The 16342-nt window shown below is 41.3% G+C and overlaps 3 protein-coding genes, 1 long non-coding RNA gene and 1 pseudogene across 4 annotated transcripts; 3 read left to right on the top strand and 2 right to left on the bottom strand.

Moving 5' to 3' along the window:
- The first annotated feature begins 494 nt into the window (after positions 1-494).
- On the top strand, positions 495-3559 carry LOC117621844 (subtilisin-like protease SBT1.7). The gene has a single exon (XM_034352392.1). It carries the CDS (start codon positions 939-941, stop codon positions 3246-3248), a length of 2310 nt encoding a protein of 769 aa, XP_034208283.1. The 5' UTR covers positions 495-938; the 3' UTR covers positions 3249-3559.
- A 101-nt stretch (positions 3560-3660) lies between these two features.
- Positions 3661-4313, bottom strand: LOC117621855. Its single transcript, XR_004584937.1, has 2 exons — positions 4086-4313; positions 3661-3992 (listed from the first exon to the last, which is right to left on the bottom strand). It is a non-coding gene; the product is annotated as an uncharacterized LOC117621855 (long non-coding RNA).
- Positions 4314-8187: 3874 nt separating this feature from the next.
- On the top strand, positions 8188-10753 carry LOC117615563 (annotated as a pseudogene).
- Positions 10754-11852: 1099 nt separating this feature from the next.
- On the top strand, positions 11853-14404 carry LOC117637600 (subtilisin-like protease SBT1.7). The gene has a single exon (XM_034372531.1). The coding sequence runs from the start codon at positions 11853-11855 to the stop codon at positions 14163-14165; it is 2313 nt and encodes a 770-aa protein (XP_034228422.1). The 3' UTR covers positions 14166-14404.
- Positions 14405-14480: 76 nt separating this feature from the next.
- LOC117619808 (protein arginine N-methyltransferase 2) lies at positions 14481-16193 on the bottom strand. The gene is made up of 3 exons (XM_034349880.1): positions 15825-16193; positions 15327-15722; positions 14481-15209 (listed from the first exon to the last, which is right to left on the bottom strand). The coding sequence occupies exons 1-3, from the start codon at positions 16096-16098 to the stop codon at positions 14896-14898; spliced, it is 984 nt and encodes a 327-aa protein (XP_034205771.1). The 5' UTR covers positions 16099-16193; the 3' UTR covers positions 14481-14895.
- Positions 16194-16342: the final 149 nt, after the last annotated feature.

The raw sequence follows: 16342 nt of genomic DNA on the forward strand, positions 1-16342 counted from the left end.
ATCACAACCAAACGATAATGAGTATAAAATTAGGCAACTGATTTTTACACTCATCGTTTAGCCTCCCACACTTCTCTACGAGTGAATAAAGAATTGCAAATGACTCAATTTGCGATGTACACCTCGCTAAAACGTGAGTGCCAAAACTACAACCCTAAAATTAATCACCGAAAATACGCATTATAGACGCGTTGTAGTTCTTTACTCAACTTTTTTTCTTAGGACCTTGTTTGTTTGTTGGTCACGATCAGTTTTTTTCTCTTTCTTTTCTTGTGAAACACGACGACAGAGAGATGGTGTGATGTCCATAAATTGACAATTAAATTTAGGGAACAAGTCCCTAGCAAACTGCCTTATCTTTGTAAAGAACCTGTAAAATAAAAGGAATGTTGACAGATTTAGCTAAAAATTCCCCATCCATACGAAATATCATCAGGCGGGGTAGGCTTATGTAGCACCTTACCCTCAAGGCTTTTATACTACACTATATTAACCACCACAAAATAATTGAGCCACTGCATCATCAATGACCAACCAGTCTTAAATCAGTTTTTTTTTTTTTTTTGGGTCTTCTTTTTCCTAGCATCATTTTTTCTTTTTTCCTTTAGGTGGTTGGGTGCCCACATAATACCGTCAATTATGCAAGTCCAAATCCCTTTTCAGACCTGAATGAGAGAGCATAAGAATCAAATCTGCAATGAGAAGAGGTTGTTAGAAAAACGAGAAAGGAAAAGAAAAGCTCAGGCCTTATGATTGATTGTCCACCACTCAAGTAGATAATATTTAAATAGGGGAGGGGGTATCAATTGAATTAGAATCTCTCAGTGCTATGTGAACTTTCACTTCCATTGTCACCGAATTTCCCAACACAAAACATCACTAAGAGAAAGAGAAGTAAAAGAAAACCTCCCCTGTTCAGGCTTGCAGACAGAGAGAAGATGAAGGCATCCACTTTCATGCTTCCGCTAGCAGTCATGCTTCTGGCCATCTCACACATCTGTGTGGTAGCGGAAGACAGAGAGCAACAAGTGAAGAAGACTTACATCATTCACATGGACAAGTCCCAAATGCCGGCAAGTTTTGAAGATGACCATTTCCAATGGTATGACTCATCTTTGAAATCAGTGTCGAATTCGGCAGACATGCTTTACACCTACAGAACCATAATTCATGGTTTCTCCACAAGGCTGACTGCTGAGGAAGCCGAGCTGCTTGAAAAGCAGCCAGGAATTCTCTCTGTTCTACCTGAAAGGAAATACGAGCTTCATACAACTCGGACGCCAGAGTTTCTTGGATTGGGGAAAAGCGAAGCCTTCTTGCCAGCATCAGATAAAGTGAGTCAGGTGATTGTTGGAGTTGTAGACACCGGTGTGTGGCCCGAGCTCAAGAGCTATGATGACACGGGTCTTGCGGCAGTACCAAGTAGCTGGAAAGGGTCGTGTGAGGTGGGAACAAACTTCAGTTCCTCAAGCTGCAACCGGAAACTAATTGGTGCCAGATATTTCTCAAAGGGGTATGAAGCAGCAAATGGACCCATCGACGAAAAGACAGAATCAAAATCACCAAGAGATGATGATGGCCATGGAACTCACACCTCATCCACTGCAACCGGGTCTGCAGTTCCAGGAGCTAGCCTCTTCAGTTACGCTTCAGGGACAGCACGAGGGATGGCTCCACAAGCTCGAGTAGCCACATATAAGGCGTGCTGGCTCGGTGGTTGTTTCGGTTCTGATATCACAGCAGCAATGGAGAAGGCTGTTGAAGATGGTGTCAACGTTTTATCTTTGTCTATTGGGGGATCACAGTCCGATTATTACAGAGACACTGTTGCCATCGGAGCTTTCTCTGCCGCAGCGCAGGGGATCCTTGTGTCATGTTCAGCTGGTAATGGTGGACCGGATTCTGGGAGCTTGTCCAATGTTGCGCCTTGGATAACCACAGTGGGTGCTGGAACATTGGACCGCGATTTCCCAGCTTTTGTTAGCCTCGGAAATGAAAAGAAATACAGAGGTATATCACTCTATAGGGGAACACCCTTATCTAGTGGATTACTTCCACTTGTATATGCTCGCAATGCAAGTACCTCCTCAAGTGGTGAGCTATGCAGTCCTGAAAGTTTGATACCTTCAAAGGTTGCCGGGAAAATTGTGGTATGTGATCGAGGGGGAACTCCTAGAGTCCAAAAGAGCTTGGTGGTCAAAAAGGCTGGTGGCTTAGGGATGATTTTGGCGAACACTGATACTTACGGAGAAGAACTTGTTGCAGATGCATATCTCTTGCCTACAGCAGCAGTTGGCCAGAAAGCTGGTGATGCAATAAAAAGCTATATTGCCTCAGGTTCTAATCCAACAGCCACAATTGCTCTGGGAGACACAGAGTTAGATGTGCAACCCTCACCAGTGGTGGCATCATTCAGCTCTAGAGGACCAAATCTCATCACTCCAGAAATACTCAAACCAGACCTAATAGCACCAGGAGTGAACATCCTTGCTGGGTGGACTGGTGCAGTTGGACCAACTGGATTAGCTGAAGACAAAAGGCGGGTCACCTTCAACATCATTTCAGGTACATCCATGTCATGTCCACATGTGAGTGGTTTGGCCGCCCTCGTCATGGCAGCTCACCCAGAATGGAGCCCTGCTGCCATTAAGTCTGCACTCATGACCACATCCTATACAACTTACAAAACTGGAGAAACAATCAAAGATATAGCAACTGGAAATCCTGCAACACCGTTCGATTATGGTGCTGGGCATGTGGACCCAGTGGCAGCCCTTGACCCTGGCCTTGTCTATGATGCTGCTGTCGAGGACTACCTAAGCTTCCTCTGTGCCTTGAATTATACCACAACCCAGATCAAGCTAACCACTCATAAAGACTTCGCCTGCGATTCAAGCAAGAAATACAGCCTTAGAGATTTAAATTACCCATCTTTTGCTGTTCCTCTAGAAACAGCTTCAGGCAAAGGGGGTGGTTCTGGAGCTTCAACCACTGTAAAATACACACGGACGCTGACCAATGTGGGTACCCCGGCAACATACAAGGTATCAGTGTCTTCACAGACACCATCAGTGAAGATCACGGTTGAACCAGAATCACTGAGTTTCAGTCAAGCATACGAGAAGAAAACTTATACTGTGACTTTTGTTGCTAGTTCTTCACCATCCGGTACAACCAGCTTTGGTCGGCTGGAATGGTCTGATGGGAAACACACAGTAGGTAGTCCTATTGCTTTCAGCTGGGAATAATTTTAACAGCATTGAAGAACTGATCTAACTCCAGATCAGAATTGCATGGTTCCTGCCCAAAAAAAAAAACTAAGTGTATATCTCTTAGTATGTTGTGAACTTGTCCTGTAGCTCTCTGGTATCCTAACAACTGAGCACATATAGCCAGTTGATGTGTTTCTATTTTCCACTCTTGAAATTAAAAGGGAATGCAAAGATGGAAAATTAATTGTACAGGAAACTGTATAGACATGGGGCTTCGAAAAGGATTCCAAGTTGTATTCATATATGATATATAAGTTATAACTAAAGCTAAGATAACCTTATCTTCATTTTCTTGGCCATTGAGGCCTTCTTTTCTCTTCTTTTTCTTCGGACCCAAAAAAAAGCCACAAGGACTCATGATTGTCATGAATTCATAATCTTTCATCAATGAGTTCAACAATTTGGCATGATTTGATATTGGAGCAAAGCCAGAACGGTACATTATACATAAGTTGCTCTAAAATACACATCACTTGATATCAGTCCAGCTAACTTACAATTATTATCACCAAAAGCACTGGTGGTTGCCTTTTCTTCCCATCACCCAGAAGAAAGCTGTTATTTTGTTTCCATTTGTCCTCAAATACATAAAACCAAAACCTTAAGGAAACAAAATTAATCAAAGCTTACCACATATATACCAAAAGAAAGGAACTTTGAGTCATCCTTACCCCACTTGAATCTTCATCACAAAAAAATGAATCTCAAAGGAGAATTAGTCTGAAATTGAAGGAGAAAAAGAGAATATCTGATATGTATATCTTTTATGATAAAACTAATCCGAATTCAGTGAACAACAATAAAATTGGCTACCTCATTCGCCGGAGCACTAGTGAGCCACGACGAGTAGTCTTCTTCTAGCAAGCAATCTTTGATCCTCATCTACCAAAATCTGATTGACTGATTGCTTAGCCCAAATGTTGAGCTTGGAGCTGGGTTTGGGTCTTCAAACTAATCTGATTGATTGCTTAACAGCTATTTTGCAGGCAGACTGGGCTGGCGTTGTCAGAAACCCAGATTAATTTGCCTGTACATTTTGGGCCCCATTTCACTAACGAGGAAAAAAAAAAATTTGAAGCCTTTTTAACTTATTCAAGCAAAGAATTAAATTAGAAAATTGGCAAAAAGATGGTTCAAATGTCAAGAGGTTTAATTGAATTTATCCGAAGACTAATCTTAACTGAACTGAATAGTAAAAATTATGATAATGAAAAAGAAAAATGGCATAATTGTAAAATGATATTTCGTATATATGTTTTCTTGCAATACAGAGGAAAGACAATATATAAAGCCAAAAAAACTACCCAAGTAAGGTAAATTAGATCCTAAGTTAAAGGCACTAATTTGTACAAGACTTAACAGAAAAGTTGACTATATATCTTCAATATATATAGTATGTAATTTTGATCTCACTTCTTCCATTCTTTATTCTGCTCATCATAAGTGAAAATTTATGTTTATGTTTTTCTTATTAACAAGTGAGAGTTTATTACAAAACAAACAAGTCTTTATATTGGCCCACTTAAGCACTAAAGAAACGGGTTTGGAAGCGCTACAGGCCTATTTAAATTAGGAATCTCTGTGAAATTCTATAATGAGAGAGCCATATAAATCCCTTATACGTACCTTCATATTAGTCACAAGATCATTTCATTAAATTTAAGTGAGATTACTATTCAGATAAATTATGTGGCTAATATAGAAGTCCACATTTATAATCCATATATTGCATTCTTACCATAGAACGACTCAAGAATCTCTGAGTGCCATGTGAGTTTTATTGGCGTCCGAGTGGTTTCATTTCATTTAGCATATCCTTCTTCTTCTTTTTTCTCTTGCTTACATGAAATGAGGATAACATTATTATGTTATCCTCAATCAATTATGATATGTCATGCGTGATCATTTTAACACACGTGTTAGTCTGTGATTAACGAAAAATAGTAAAACAGTGTTGTTCCCGTTTCATACAAGTTTTTCTACTTGTATGAGGTGTTAGAGTTGGTTCAGTTGGCTCATTTAATGCGACCAAACCAATGATGCAGCTTATTCATATAGAGATCCAGTCATGAATGAATGAGACCACTAGCATTTTCATTCTATGCAATCCAACAAACAAAATCTGCTACAAAGACTCAACGCTGCTAAAGCTCAGACAGTGCCATATCTTGGGGAAAATAATATGACACTAATTCCAATCTCACGTGAGTTTCCAAAAGTGTATTTTTAAATAAGGAATCTCTCAGTGCCATGTGAGTTTTATTGGCCCTCAACTACAATTCGTATTTCTTTATTCCTTTGATACACAATTGGAGAAAATTTAAATAGCCAAGAACCATTCCATTCCATGAGAACCTATGAATGCCATTGGCACTGCAAATACTGCTTTTCCCAAAGTAGTAAGTGGAAAAATTCCCATATCGCAGCAAATTCAGAAGCTCGGCCTTGCAAGGATTGGGAAGATGAGAACACCCATTTGCATGCTTATGCTTCTGGTTCTCTCTCACATCTTGTGCGTGACGCAGAAGAGAGAGAGCAGCAGATGAAAAAGACCTGCTTCTGCTTTTTGGGTTTCTTGAGAGCTAATTTGTATTCCAATACATTTAAAGTGTATAGCCGGGCGGCTATACCATTTAAAAATTAAAATATATTAAAACCGTATATTCGAACGGCTATATTATTTGAATATTAAAATAAATTTAAAGCGTATAGCCGCGCGGCTATACCATTTAAATATTAAAATATATTTAAACAGTATCCCGCCCGGCTATACTGTTTAAATGTTAATATAATTTTAAAGAGTATAGCCGACCGGCTATACTTGTTAAATATTAAAATATATTTAAATAGTATGAGCTCCGAGCTCTAATTCACCTAGTTAACAAAGCCATTCATGCTTCAATTCACCCTTCTACACACAAGGCTCGAGTCGAATTTCCAAACAAAGTGTCCAGACACCCAAGAGAATATTTCTGAAAGAAAGAAAAGGAAGATACAATCAAAACTTTGATTACTAATCTAAGCAGCAAGAGACACTTTTAAGTGAGTCTCAGCGCCATTTCTTGAAGTAGAGCTTCGCAAGCAGCAAGCAGCAAGAGGAAACTTCTAAGTCAACCTCAGCGCCATTTCTTGAAGTAGAGCTTCGCAAGCAGCAAGCAGCAAGAGGAAACTTCTAAGTCAGCCTCAGCGCCATTTCTTGAAGAAGAGCTCCTTCTGCACAGTACTTATTACATGGTTGGTCTCGGCATTCTCAAGAACATCAGTGATAATGGCAGCTGCATGACCAAGTGGCTCCTCAGCAGCCCTCTTCAACATGAAGACCTGCACACTACAACCACATGAGACAATATGACAAAGTAGAGAAAGGTTTATCTATAAACTGAATGTCGTTGGAAGAGAACCTATAGGAACTAGCGCAAGTAAAGCCTAAATTTCATGAAACTAATCAACACCCTTTTGTCCAGAGAGAGAGAGAGACATCTGGCAATGATGGGATATAGCCAATATACATAGTTGCTGAAACCAAGGATCCCCATCAACCTGAACAGGGAATGCAGCAGAGAGCTGTATCTTAATTGACTGCCCCTGTGCCAGCCTTTGAGTCCAGACAAATGTTTTTTTTTCTTTCCTTTTTTTTTCTTACAGAAGAAATCTAATTACCAGTAACAGTATGTGGAATACGTGGGAAAAATATGCTATTACTGAAGTTGTAAGTCTCGCAACTTTCGTAACTAATACATTCATCAATACTTTATCAAACGTGTTACATATGAATGATTCCAAAGTGCAATCTCAATCACAAATTAATAAAAAGGCTCACATTACATAACATAATGATTTTTATTCAAATTGAAAACTACGTTTTTATACTTGCCAAAATTAGAATAAAGTCATGGGTTTTGTTTCTGGTTTTTCTTTTCTGAAATCTGATATGGGTTGTGGCAGATTTTGGTGATTTGGATTGTGATATGGGTTTGTGGATAGTCCTCAAAGGGTTAAAAGTCCTAATATTCAGTTAATGAAAGAGAAATTGGCTTATCGAAAAATTCGGTACGATTAATAAAAGAGCTCTCTACCATTCCAAACTGATGCGTACCAAGCCTAATATATAATGTGTAATTTTGATGCATTCTTTATTCTTCTCATCATAAGTGAGAGCTGTTGTTTTTGATTTCTAATAACAAGTGAGAGTTTATTACAAAGCAAACAAGTCTATATAAATAAAATAAAACCCATCTTAAATTATTCTTTTCTCTTGGGTGTTAAGAGAAGAGTTGAATTGGCCCACTTAATGCGACAAAATTATGCAGCTTATCCATATAATCCAGTCATGAATGGGATGGGAGCACTAGCAGCATATTCTTTCTAATTTATATCCAAAAAAAACTCGGCTAGAGCACAAATAGTGCCGTATCCGTATGTATGATATGTTGCGGAAATAATATTATATTTCGAATGCAACCTGAAGTTTTAAATAAGGAATCTCTGACTCTGAGTGCCATATCCATAATACATGTGAGTTTTATTTTATTGGTGTCCGAGTGGTTCCCCTAATTTCATTTAGCATATCCTTGTGTCTTCTTTTTTCTCGTCTGGGGTGTTAGAGTTGGGTCAGTTTAATGCGACCAAACCAATGATGCAGTTTATCCATATCCAGATCCAGTCATGAATGATGCAATGCAGCATTAGCATTTTCCTTCTATCCAATCCAAGTTCCAGCAAAAACAATATGATACGAATTCCAATCTCACCTGAGTTTCATTCTATTCAATCCAAGCTGCATAATTTCCAAAAGGAATCTCTCAGTGCCATGCCACGTGAGTGTTTATTGGCGTCCGAGTCGTTTCATTGGCCCTCAACTACAATTTCTATTTCTTTATTATTCCTCGGAGAAGAAAATTTGCGCCATTCCATTCCATGCGAACCTGTCAATGCCATTGGCACTGCAAATACTGCCTTTCCCGAAGTAGCAAAAGGAAAAATTCAGAAGCTCAGGCTTTCAACGATTGGGAAGATGAAAACATCCATTTGCATGCTTTCACTAACGCTGATGCTTCTGGTTCTCTCTCACAAGATCTTGTGCACGCTAGCGGTAGCAGGAGAGAGAGACCAGCAGATGAAAAAGACTTACATCATTCAGATGGACAAGTCCAAAATGCCTGCAAGTTTTGCCGACGACAATTTCCAATGGTATGGCTCCTCTTTGAAATCGCTGTCCAACTCGGCAGACATGCTCTACACCTACAAAAATGTTATCCACGGCTTCTCCACCAGGCTAACTGCTGAGGAAGCTGAGCTGCTTGAAAAACAATCCGGAATTCTTTCTGTTATGCCTGAGTTGAGATATGAGCTCCACACAACTCGGACGCCCCAGTTCCTTGGAATGTTAGGCGGCATAAACGAAGCCGTCTTCCCCGGCATCAGAGAAACTCAGCAAGGTGATTATTGGAGTGGTTGACACTGGCGTATGGCCCGAGATCAAAAGCTACGATGACAAAGGGCTTGGGCCAGTGCCAAGAAGCTGGAGAGGGCAGTGTGAGGAAGGCAAGAACTTCAACTCCTCAAGCTGCAACCGAAAACTCATTGGTGCGAGGTTTTTCCCAAAAGGGTATGAAGCATCAAATCTTGGACCCATTGATGAAAAAGTAGAATCAAGATCACCAAGAGATGTTGATGGCCACGGGACTCACGCCTCAACCATTGCAGCCGGATCTGCAGTTCCAGGAGCTAGCCTATTTGGTTACGCTTCAGGGACAGCAAGGGGGATTGCTACACAAGCTAGAGTGGCCACATATAAGGCTTGCTGGTCTGGTTGGTGCTTGAGCTCTGATATTCTAGCCGCAATGGACAAAGCTGTTGAAGATGGTGTCCACATTTTATCTGTGTCTATTGGGAGATCGCAGTATGAGGATTTATACACTGACTTTATTGCTATTGGAGCTTTCTCTGCCATGGCCAAGGGAGTCTTTGTATCGTGTTCAGCTGGAAATCGCGGGCCAGAAGCGGATAGCACATCTAACAACGCACCTTGGATAACCACCGTGGATGCTGGAACACTAGACCGGGATTTCCCAGCTTATGTTAGCTTGGATTGCGTCAATTTACAGCTTAACACCCTTATCTAGTGGATTGCATCCACTTGTTTATGCTCGCAATGCAAGTAACTCCACAAGTGATCAATGCGCTCCTGACAGCTTGATTCCTGAAAAGGTTGTTGGGAAAATTGTGGTGTGTGATCAGGGAGGAACTAACAGGTTCGATAAGAGTATGGTGGTCAAAAAGGCCGGCGGCATGGGGATGATTTTGGCTGACATTGAAGGTTATGATGAAGAACAACTTGTTGTCGACTCATATGTCTTGCCTGTAGTCGTGGTTGGCCAAAAAGCAGGTGATGCAATAAAAAGATATATTGCCTCCCACGACCATCCAAAAGCCACATTTTCTGCCGGGAAGACAGAGTTGGGTGTCGACCCCTCACCGGTGGTGGCAGCATTCAGCTCTCGAGGACCAAATCCAATCTGTGTAGAACTACTCAAACCAGACCTACTAGCACCTGGAGTGAATATCCTAGCTGGGTGGACTGGTGCAGTTGGACCAAGTGGACTCGCTGAAGACACCCGGCGGGTGAGCTTCAACATTCTTTCAGGTACATCTATGTCATGCCCACATGTGAGTGGGCTGGCCGCGGTTCTCAAGGCGGCTCACCCAGAATGGAGCCCTGCCGCCATTAAATCTGCTCTCATGACCACATCCTATGCAACGTACAAAAATGGCAAACCAATCGAAGATGGTGCTACTGGAAAACCTGCAACACCATACGATTATGGTGCCGGGCATGTGAACCCAGTGGCAGCCCTTGACCCAGGCCTTGTTTATGATCTTACAGTTGAAGATTACCTAGGCTTCCTTTGTGCCCTGCATTATCCAACAGAAGATATCAAGAAAGCCACTCACATGGACTTCACCTGCGATTCGAACAAGAATTACCGTGTTGAAGACTTTAATTACCCATCTTTTAGTGTTGGCATATTCACTGCAGACCCAGAGGGTAATAATAATATTACTGGAACAACCACTGTAAAATACACAAGGACCCTGACCAATGTGGGTACTCCAATAACATACAAGGTCTCAGTTCCTACACAGACACCATCAGTGAAGGTCTTGGTTGAACCAAAATCACTGAGTTTCACTCGACCATACGAGAAGAAGACTTATACTGTGACTTTTGTGGCCAGTCATATGACATCTCGTACAAATAGCTTTGGTCGCTTGGAATGGTCTGATGGCAAACACACAGTGAGTAGTCCTATTGCCATCTTCTGGTATTAATTTTAGTAGCATTGTCGTATCGTCGAACATCTAACTCCAGATCCGGGGAGAAAGCGGCTCCTCTGCTGATCCTCTATGTCTATGTGGTGGCTGTTTTCTTCAGTTTTTTCTTGTCTTAGCTGCCTCCAATAACACATCAATTTTGTGTGTGAGTGTTTTTTCTTTTCTTTTCTTTTTTTTTTTTCTGGAAAACACATGTCCAGAATTTTGTTTTGCGTATTTTTCATTGTTGCGGTCATGTTCTATCCTGTTGCGCCATTGTTGGATTCACATAGCAACAAAACAATCACCTCTTCAACACTAATTACCATCAATCTCATTCATCTCCCAGAAGAACAGACACACTAAATTTTCCAATAACGGAACCATCTCCTTCAGAGATAGACTAAATTTATCAGGCATTGTTCTTACAACCAACGGGAGAGGGGTGCCACTTAGTGAATAATTGCCCGAATATGTAAAACTAAAATCCCAGGAAACAAGAACAATTAAACTTACTGCAGACTTGAGAGAAAAATAATAATAAAAGGAGGAATAGTCAGGAATTCTTACCACACTTGAATCCTCACAAATATGAACCCCAAAAGGGAATTAGATTGAATTAGCAGGTGAAAAATGGCATTCAGGTTCACAGGAGTCAGGACTGGGCAATAGATGTGGTGTCCTTCATAGCAATTACATTTGACTTAGCACTGTACAATATCACCAAATATTATTAAATTAAAAGAGAAGATTTCAACACATTTTCAAAATGGGATCATCCAGTGTCACAGCTGAAGATGATAAACTCTTTAACAAAGCTATTTTAATCTCCATTATATAATGGAATGCACTATGTGGAGGGAGAACCCCAAATTCTGGAGATGCCATGTGAGTTTCAAATATTATTTAAATAGGGGATCGATCTCTTAGTGCCAAGCCATGTGAGTTCTATTGATCGATCCCTCAGTATTGGAATTTTTTTATAGACAAAATCGTATTTTGTCAACACGTCTGATTTTATTTCCTTCTTTCTTCTTGTGAAACTTCTGAGTTTATTTCACTGGCACTCAAGTGCAGAATATTTAACTAGCCACGGTAGCCATGTTAAGTGAGTTTAAATTCCATTAGCATTTAATTCCCATCCTTTAATATCGCTTGAATTTATTTTATTTTTTATATAGATAATTTGGCACTGGCATTGCAATAATTCTGCATTTCCCATTTAAGCAAAAGGAAATGAAACTCAGGCTTGCTAAAAGTGAGAAGATGAAGATACCCATTTGCATGCTTCCACTAACGCTTATGCTTCTGGCTCTCTCTCACATCTCGTGCGTGGTAGCAGAAGAGAGAGAGCAGCAGATGAAAAAGACCTACATCATTCGCATGGACAAGTCCAAAATGCCTGCGAGTTTTGGCGACGACCATTTCCAATGGTATGGCTCATTTTTGAAATTGGTGTCCAAGTCAGCAGACGTGCTCTACACCTACAGAACCATAATTCACGGCTTCTCCACAAGGCTAACTGCTGAGGAAGCTGAGCTGCTTGAAAAACAAACAGGGATTGTTTCTGTTTTACCTGAGTTAAGATATGAACTTCACACAACTCGGACACCCGAGTTCCTTGGAATAACCTTTGCCAGAAACGAGGCCATCTTCCCGACATCAGGTAAAATAAGTAGGGTGGTTATTGGCTTAATTGACACCGGTGTCTGGCCTGAGATCAAGAGCTACGATGATAAAGGTCTTGGGCCAGTGCCAAAGAGCTGGAAAGGGAAGTGCGAGGAAGGAACAAACTTCAACTCATCAAGTTGCAATAGAAAGCTAGTTGGTGCGAGATTTTTCCCAAAAGGATATGAAGCATCAATGGGACAACCCATTGATGAAAGAGTAGAATCAAGATCACCAAGAGATGATAGTGGCCATGGAACTCACACCTCGACCACTGCAGCCGGGTCTGCAGTCCCGGGAGCTAGCCTATTTGGTTATGCTTCGGGGACAGCAAGGGGTATGGCTACACAAGCTCGAGTAGCCACATACAAGGCCTGCTGGTTTGGTGGGTGTTACTCCTCTGATATTATAGCCGCAATGGATAAGGCTGTTGAAGATGGCGTCAACATTTTATCTTTGTCCATAGGGGGTACACGGTACCATAATTATTACACAGACGCCATGGCCATCGGAGCTTTCTCTGCCATGGCCAAGGGAATCTTTGTGTCAGGTTCAGCCGGAAATAGGGGGCCAGCTAAGGGGAGCTTGTCCCACAATGCACCTTGGATAACCACCGTGGGTGCTGGAACACTAGACCGTGATTTCCCGGCTTATGTTAGCCTTGGAAATAGAAAAAAATATAGAGGTATATCAATCTATGCCGGACCATCACTATCTAGTGGATTACTTCCACTTGTTTATGCTGGTAATGCAAGTACCTCCATAGATGGTGATCTATGCAGTCTTGACAGTCTGATTCCTGGAAAGGTTGCCGGGAAAATTGTGGTATGTGATAAAGGGATAACCTACAACGCTGAGAAGAGTGCGGTGGTAAAAAAGGCTGGTGGTCTAGGGATGATTTTGGCAAATACTAAAGCTTATGGAGAAGAGGTTGTTGCCGACTCGTATCTTTTGCCTACAGTAGTGGTTGGCCAGAAAGCTGGTGATGCAATAAAACGATATATTGCCTCCCATGATAATCCGAAAGCCACATTTGATTTTGGGAAAACGCAATTAGGTGTGGAGCCCTCGCCAGTGGTGGCAGCATTCAGCTCTAGAGGACCAAATCTAATCTCTCCAACCGTACTCAAACCGGACCTAATAGCACCAGGAGTGAATATCCTAGCTGGGTGGTCTGGTGCAGTTCCACCATCTGGATTTTATGAAGACACCAGGAGGGTGAGCTTCAACATCATTTCAGGTACATCCATGTCATGCCCACATGTGAGTGGGCTAGCTGCCCTTCTCAAGGCGGCTCACCCAAAATGGAGCCCTGCAGCCGTTAAGTCTGCTCTCATGACCACATCCTATACCACATACAAAAATGGAAAACCACTCAAAGATATTGCCACCAGAAATGCTGCAACACCATTCGATTACGGTGCCGGGCATGTGGACCCAGTGGCAGCCCTTGACCCAGGCCTTGTTTATGATCTTGGTGTCGAGGACTACCTAAGCTTCCTTTGTGCCTTGAATTATACAACAAGAGATATCAAGATACTCACCCACATAGACTTCACCTGTGATTCAAGCAAGAATTACAGGGCTGGAGATCTAAATTATCCATCTTTTGCTGTTTCTCTAAACACAAGTTCAGGCAACAGGGGAGCAGGCACTAAAATATACACAAGGACTCTCACAAATGTGGGTACCCCAGGAACATACAAGGTATCTGTTTCTGCCCTATCACCATCAGTGAAGATCTGGGTTGAACCAAAATCACTGAGTTTCGCTCAAGCATATGAGAAGAAGATGTATACTGTAACCTTTGTGACCAGTGCTATGCCATCTGGTACAAAAAGCTTTGCTCACTTGGAATGGTCTGATGGGAAACATATAGTGAGTAGTCCTATTGCTATCAGCTGGTTTTAATTTTAGTACCATTGTTGAACCTAATCTAACTCCAGATCAGAGGATGTAGTGCCTCCTCTGCTGATCCGTGGTTGCTGATAAGGTGCTTAGAAATGCACTGAATCATGCAGCGTGGCGAAATAAAATTCTGCAGTGGTAGGTTTTCTCTTTTCAGTTTATTTTTGCTTTAGTTGTATCGCTTAATACATCAATTTTTTCTTTCCTGGAAAGATATGCTGAGAATTTTGATTTGGATATCACCAGAGACTGAGGGAAAATTTATTTATTAAATAAAAATAAATGAAAAAACTAACTAGTCACACAATCTTGCCACAATTGAAGCTTTGGAAGAGGTAAATCTGCCAAATGTTTATGGTAATAGCCAATAGCTTCTAACCTCATTTAGGCTAAACTCTCCAACAAAGCTATTTTTAATCACCAAAAAAGGCAAACCTTGTTGATATGGAGAATGTTTCCGATTACAATCTCCCTGGGTAAGCAGTAGCTACTATAAGCCCCATGGTTACCCAGAACATAGACGAGAAACTCATCCATTATACTGGTCTTCTGCATTCCTTACAGGCAATCAGCACTTTGGGGGAAGGGTGGATTAGAGAGACTTACGATAACATTGTATATAACTATAAAATCATAGAGCAGTCTTCAATGCAAACATCACGAAATCGATCAAAATGAAATACCTTGAAGTTACAATAAGTTTAAAAAGTAAAATAAAACAAACTCCCAAATGTCATTCTAAATCGTCTACGGACTGACAAACAGGGAGGTAATAAGTATCAAGCTGCCAATACTTTTGTTTAACACCTTCCCAAACTTGTTCTCCTAAACAATCCTTAACAGGCAATGGAATGAACTGCGTAGAGTAACCCAAATTCTGAAGCTCTAGTGAAACCAAGTGACAGTACACAACATGGAAGAATGCATTACCTCCACAAAGACCATTAAAGAATGAGTAGATTCCCCCAGGCTTCAACAACACAGGAAGATGCTGGTGGAACTCTCTCAAGTCTTCATAGTACTCTCCATAGGTGTCAAAGAAAATCCCTGAACCAACAAACGAAAAACCCCAAAAATTTCAAATATTGTGACTGAAAAATTCAAAAAATTGAAGGCTTGAAGCTTAAACAGCAATTTGAATTGGTCCATTTCAATTCCACTTACCATCATAAGATTGAAGTTGAGGTAGCACATCCTGCCAGCGCCCAAATATTATGTTCACATTGTCCTTCTGAGCCCAACCGGTTCGAACCATGCGCTCGTAAACCTCCGGGTGAGCTTCAACAATGGTGTGCGAAACAGGGGAGTATTGCTGGATGGCCGTGTCCACGAGGCCCATCCCAAATCCAATGTTCAGTACATGCCCACCTCCTGAGCAAACAGCTTTCGCGTGTGCCTCCATTAATGGCTTCTCCCAAGCCATCATCACCGCCTTACTGTCTGAGTCCATCAGCTTGTCCTCGCTGAAGCTCACCCTGTCTTCCAAGTAATCTCCATTGTCATCCCCATTCTTATTCTTTTTCCTTGCAATCGTTCCCAGTACCAATTCAGCTTGAATCCCTAATTAGCTCAAATTAATCAAACACATTTCATTTTTCATTCATACAACTCCAAATTAGAACAACTTAGAGTAAATTTCTAGTTTCTATGTTAAGCACGTACCGGCATTGAGGAGGATGTCGTAGGCATTTTCGTGGCCTGCGTCCATGGCAAAATCTCCGGCGGAGAGATTGGAAGGAGATAGGGCGTTCCATGGCGCGCCAGCTTCTAGAAGAGTCTTGACGGCATCTCCGTGGCCCAGCTTGGCCGCGTGCATCAGCGGGGTAAGGCCGTCGCCGTCGAAGTACGAAACGTCAGCTCCGGTTTCGATTAAAGTTTTCAGCTTTTCGGCTTCGCCGTTCCTCGCCGCCTCGCATAGTTGCTCGCCTTCCGCCATGTCTGTCTCAGTGGTGCAGTGTCTTTCAAACCCTGGTCAAGGTTTATTAACGAAGGATAAATTGGACTTACCCCCACTCAGCTTTCAAAAATTATGATTTCTTCCCATTATAGCTATTCTATTTATATATTGACCACGTTATTAATTTATTTATTTTTGTGATTATATATTAACTACTTTCTAATGTTCTAAAAAAATACACATTAACAATTATCTTATCCAATACACAAGAAAAAGTTAGTTG

Source organism: Prunus dulcis, chromosome 1 (assembly GCF_902201215.1).
Source record: "Prunus dulcis chromosome 1, ALMONDv2, whole genome shotgun sequence".
NCBI lineage: Eukaryota > Viridiplantae > Streptophyta > Magnoliopsida > Rosales > Rosaceae > Prunus > Prunus dulcis.